At 24.9% G+C, this 5,943-nt stretch overlaps 1 protein-coding gene across 1 annotated transcript; it reads right to left on the reverse strand.

The window, feature by feature from the left end:
• Positions 1-250: 250 nt before the first annotated feature.
• LOC145834300 (prefoldin subunit 3-like) lies at positions 251-5,740 on the reverse strand. The gene is made up of 3 exons (XM_082941697.1): positions 5,524-5,740; positions 2,054-2,194; positions 251-702 (listed from the first exon to the last, which is right to left on the reverse strand). Exons 1-3 carry the CDS (start codon positions 5,707-5,709, stop codon positions 487-489), a joined length of 543 nt encoding a protein of 180 aa, XP_082797823.1. The 5' UTR covers positions 5,710-5,740; the 3' UTR covers positions 251-486.
• Positions 5,741-5,943: the final 203 nt, after the last annotated feature.

Consider the following 5,943-nt stretch of genomic DNA (forward strand, 5'->3'; position numbering starts at 1 on the left):
TGATATCATAAGCAATAAAAGTTTTTAAGTAGTTATCGGAAACACCGGAACTTTCAAAGAAGTTAGAACTTCTATATATACTTTTTTAACTTATCCGTAAAGAGTTTATACAGTATTTTTTAAACTCAATTGCTGACAAAACTTAAATATCTACCAAGTAAAACATTCTTCTAATTGCTAATAAAACTAACATAAATATAATATAATATAAAACATTCTTACTTCATATCAATTGAGTATCTTTTTAAAAGAACAGTTATACAAACTTTTATTTACACAAAAATTATAAAACCACTAACATTCAATGATTTAAAATTTTAAATAATAAACTAAAATAAGGTTATGCATTCAGACACTCTTTAAACTAAAAGTTGTCTTTTACACTCAGCATCTAAATAAGAATTTAAATAAGGACAGTTAATTAAGATTTCAAACGATCAAAAATCTCTTCTTAAACATTTTAACAAATCAAACAAAAGTTAATATCTACTCAGCCGCTCCTTTCTTCTTGTTCTTCACGTCCCAGTTGTATATCTGGGCCATGGACACTTCAGTGGTGGTGGTCTGGTCTCTCACAAAGCGCAGCTCGTTGTTCACATTCGTCAGTTTTTCTTTTGCGGCGTCCAAGTTCTTGTTGACCAGCTGCAACGCCTCCTCTGTCGTGTAAGTCAGCATCACGTTGGCACCCAGCCACAAGCTGACCTGTGAAACCGTAAAAAAAAGTTTATTTATATCATTTCTTACAATTTACTTCGCTTTGCATTTTTTATTAACCCAAGTCTGAACTTTTGAGCAAATTTAGATGTTTGTACACAATAAAAATCAAAAATAAAAGTAAAAATAAAATAAAAAAGTCACATAAAAACACATAAACGGTAGAAAATGGTTTCATAACCCCCTATAACAATTTAACTCACTTAAAAAAAATCATCTTAACATTGGTTCGTTAGGAAATTTATTACATGAAAGTGAACCTGAATTCTCCACAGTGTTCATATAAAACTTATATCTTTATTTAAGAATTTAAGTACATTTCAAAGTTTTAATCTTTTTCTAATCACAGCTCCTTTCTTAGAAGTCATCAGGAAAACTTTTGAAACTTATTTAAAGCTCAATTACAGACATTTAAGCATTTAAAAATGAAAGCTAAATTATTTCATTGATAATTAACTGATTTAATATTTTAATATAAAACTTGAAAATAAAGTTTACTTTTCAGAATAAATACTAAAATTAATTATAATTTTATCATATATTACAGCAAATTTCACTTAAAAAATTGATGCAACGAACCCAAAAAAAGTTTGCTCAATTGCATTATTTAAGAACAAAAAAACATCTATTTAGTAATGTGAAACACTTAAAACTACTTGTCTAAAATTAAGAACTACTTAGTTCAACTAAAATAAACAATGAAAACAATTTAAATCCTAACTTTTTTTTTCAAAAATCAAAATTAAAGAAAGTAGATGAGTAAAGTCCAAAAACTTAAGTTTATTTCCAATCAATAACATTTAGAAACATCAACGAAATTTATAGAAATATCTCAACAATTCCAAACGTTTTACTAAATTTGCTTTTATCTCTCAAGCTAAAGTTATTAGTAAAGTTATAAACAAAAAATAAATTTTTAACCCAATTTTTTTATTTTTTTTTATTTTTATAATCTTTTTTCTTTCTGACCCATCAACAGAATCTGGTCCACGACGGAATTTCAGGTTCACAAGGGCTAATTCTTAGCAATTGAAATTGAGCTTTTTTACAGCTACTATTTTTAAATATGCTCTTAATTTAATTTTCAGTACACAGGAACGCACAAATAATAATTTCATTACATTTTTTTAAAGAATTTTTATAATTTTTTAAAAGTTAAGTAAAGAGTATTTTTAACAAATCCAGCATGCAAAAGACTACTTTTGGTAAAGCTGGCCAGCAGGCTAAAATGAAAATTGCCTACTGCAATTTTAAGGGATAATATAAATAAACCAAAAATTATTGAAAAAAAATTGTTAGACCTTAGTAAAGTATTATTGACATATGATAATTAAATAACCTTGTTGGTGGGGGGAATAACTGCTTTTGCGTACAAAGATCCAGCCAGTAAAAATTTTGACTTTATTGGCTTTGGATTGTTCCTTCTAGAGTGTAATGTTTTGACAACATCAAGGGTTTGCTCAAGCTCTGGGATCTGCTCCTGTTTTCAAGAATAAGTTAAGTACATTATTTAATAATAGTAAAAATGTTAATTATCATAAATCATAAAAACTATTTTGAAAATTAAATGCACTTTAAATATCTTCTAAAATATAATTTATCAGTAACATTCAAAAAGAGATATGACATAAAATCTCCTGTGCATTACATTAAATTAGGGTTGCCACTTTTAAGGCTAAAAAGTCAATCTGAGTGACCAAAACCTGGTCTGAGTTCGCTTGAACTTTGCAAGAAAATAAAATCAGCCGGGAACTTTTAAAAAATACTGAAAATCAAGCTTAAACACCTAAAAATACCAAAACAATAACTAGATAAATAATTTAATGTGCAATTTACAAAAAAAGTCTAAAAATCTAGCTTGTGATTTAGAAATAGTATTCAAACTAGTCTGAAATTAGCCAGAAAAATTCAGACTAGCCTAAGTTATCATAAGTAACCCGTGTGTGTGGCAACCCTATTACAATAATGGTCACAGGTTAACAAGCTAAGGCTGTTAACAAGCCCATCAAGGAGAAATCTTTAGTTTGCGAAATTATTTTTAAGCCTAAAGCATCAACACTTAACGATTTAAAATTATTTCCCAAATATGCTGTTTGTTTAATAATTATAAGTTTACAACTTTTTTTTTCATGTTTTGATCTACATGTTAACATTATAACCCACAAGAAATGTTTATAGGATCAGGTTCATCACTTAGAAAAGAATGCAAACCACACAATAAGAAAAAATAAGTAATATGGTTAACAAAAAATAGTATTAACCAAATCATCACACTTTGAATATAAAACTATAATTCTTTTTACAAAAACTGAGATAAAATTTCTAGATATAAAAAACTTTGTAATTTCTTTTTTTGTGCGAGGTAATTTTTGGTATTTAATTTTCTTATAAAATGAAAACTTCATCTATGTTAAAAACCACAAACTTACAAAAAAATAATCTCATGAAGTAGAAAAGTTTTAAGCAAATGAAAAATTTTAATACTTATATAGGGCATAAATCTAAATAAAACAGCTTAACACAAAAGTTCTATTAAAAAAAAACTCAACAATTAATGATTAAAACTTAAGTTTTTTAATCTTACAAAAGTTGAATTCAAATAATTGAAATTAATGGCAGACACAATCAAAACAAAGTATTTCAAACTTTTAATTTTACTTTTTGCATACAGTATCTTTTCAACTCTCTAACTTTAACAACGTTATTATTTAAATTACTTTTTTTTCCATTATCTGTGAAAACATCTAGTATATAATACAAAGTCTATAAAAACTAACCTAAAAAATTCTAATAACAAAACTATGATTTATTGCATTTAATAAAAGAATCATAATAAAAAAAATCTAAATTTTATCTCCAACCTGATATAAATATAAGTCATTAAAAAGTTATAGTAAAATGTAACAATAATTTGATCAAATAGTCTTAGTTCTTATTTCTATACATCCTCCACGTTTACTATTTTACTATTAAAACTGCTACATATCAATTATAACTTTCACGTAATTTTTAGGTGTTAAGAACATGTGCAAATATCTTAAATAGAAAATTAAAACCACTATAGTTTTTAAGAAAACAATTAAACTTTAATACTATTTGAAAAATAATTTTTGTTGATTTAAGCACTGACGAGCTATTTGAGTGGTGAGGCAAACTTAGTTTGTCTTTTTTTGATAAAAAACTTTAATTTTTTTTTTGATTATTAACTGCAATATAAGAACTATTGAAAATTTAATGAGCTAAAACATTATTGAAATATTTAAATATCATTGAATTACGTTTGTACATTAACTTATGTGACCTAAAATTACTATAAATTAAAACTATAAACTCATAGTATAAAAAATACTTGTTTTTATAACTTTTTAAATAATTTTTTCAAAATTAAACAATATTTCTAAAAATATTTTTAAAGTGTACTTTACCTATATCATAAAAATTTAAGTTTTATAAAAATAGTAGTTTAAAATTTTCAAAATGTTATTAAAGATTACTTTAAATTATTTAGCAACTAGTTTTAATAACTTAAAATAGTGGAAACTTCTTCTTTAAAAATTGATCTAAATTAAAAGATATCTAAAATTAGCTAGCAGTGGTTTTTTACCATCTTTTAAAAATCAAATTAGTTTTTGAGATATAATGGCACTAAATTGGAGATTTTATAAATTTACTTTTCGAAGTACTGAATTCAAAAGACAAAAAGGGCAACTTCATTTTAAACTTATATTTTCTTATGAATCTTTTAGTTTTTGAAATTTGCAATTGTTCTTAAACTTTATCATCCTAACCTTAGCTTATCAATAAACAACCTTTTTAGAGGTTTTTATAAACTTTGTTTCTCAATCTCATGTTTCCAGATGATATTTTTTTCTAATAACTTATTTTCAAATTTTTTTATATAATCAGATACAACCTTTTCATCATAATAAGTACAATTTTTAGTTCATGAAAGAATATTATTTAAAAATATTTTTTTAAGCAGTTTTTCACTTACAATAAATTAGATGTAGACAAGATAAATAGTAAAATATAAGGTATTTAAGTATTTCAAAAACTTCAAAGTAACTAGCAATTTACCTTATTTTAGAAATATGAGTAATAAGCTTATAACCAAACAGCTTTAAGTGAAAAAAAACTCTAAACAATGAAACTTATAAAAAATTCCTATAACTTCTATGGATTTGTGAGTCAAAAGTTAAAACTTTAATTTGGGAAGTTTAAAAGTATATAAACAAAGTGTTAACTGTGTTATGAGTGAAAAGTTAGGAGGCACTCACTTCCTCACACTATACACTAATTAAAAACAAGTATATAATTCTAATAACATCTAAACATAAAACAATTGAAAAACAAAGAATTTGTTTAATAAAAAACTTTTATAAAATCTATAATTAAAATATTATTAGAACTTTAGGATTTAAAAAATCTTTGGAACATGTTATTCAAGAAAGAGACAATGCCGGTCGCTGGTCTAAGGCAAATAATAGTTATTCTTAAATTAATGTTAATAATAAATTTAATATGTGTAAAAAGTGGAAAGGTTTCAAATATGCACTTGCAAAAAAGGGTTACTTTAGCACAAAGACGTATTTGTAAAAAAAAAACTTTTGCACCAAGGGTTATTTTTGCACAAAGGGTTATTTTTCAACAAAGAAACTTTTGCACATGTTGAACTTTTTTGTTTAATATACTTTTTCTCTACTTTTGTGCGTATTTGAATCTTTGTGCAAAAGTGTCTTCCTGTATATTTGACCTGTCCCTTTTAATACATATTCTTTAACCTTTTAATAATTAAACTGAGAAAGAAACCTGCAAGCTCCTCTTTTGGTGTGTCAATCTAGTTTCCATTACTCGATATTTGTGATAAGACTCATCAAGGCTTTTTAATGCAGTTTCTGCTTTTTTGTCATACCCTTTCATGTATTTATCAATGTCTTCTATAAATACTGCCTTAGGAATTCCCAAGCTTGACTTCATTTCTGATTCAGTTTTCATTTTGATCCTTAAATTTATCTTTCTAGAATAAAACCTTTGAAATGTAATATACTATTAATGTAAACATAACAGTATTGACTTTTTTGTTTGCTCAATAAATTTTTAAAACTAATAGATTTATTTTAGCTTGTTTAATTTACAGTATTCCATAAATTTATAATTAAGTTTGTTAAAATGCTTTGAATATTTTTAGAAAAACTGAAAAATTTGAATACTGGTTAAAAAAATAGAAAA

Source organism: Thalia democratica, chromosome 4 (assembly GCF_965202585.1).
Source record: "Thalia democratica chromosome 4, ktThaDemo2.hap1.1, whole genome shotgun sequence".
Classification (NCBI taxonomy): Eukaryota; Metazoa; Chordata; class Thaliacea; order Salpida; family Salpidae; genus Thalia; species Thalia democratica.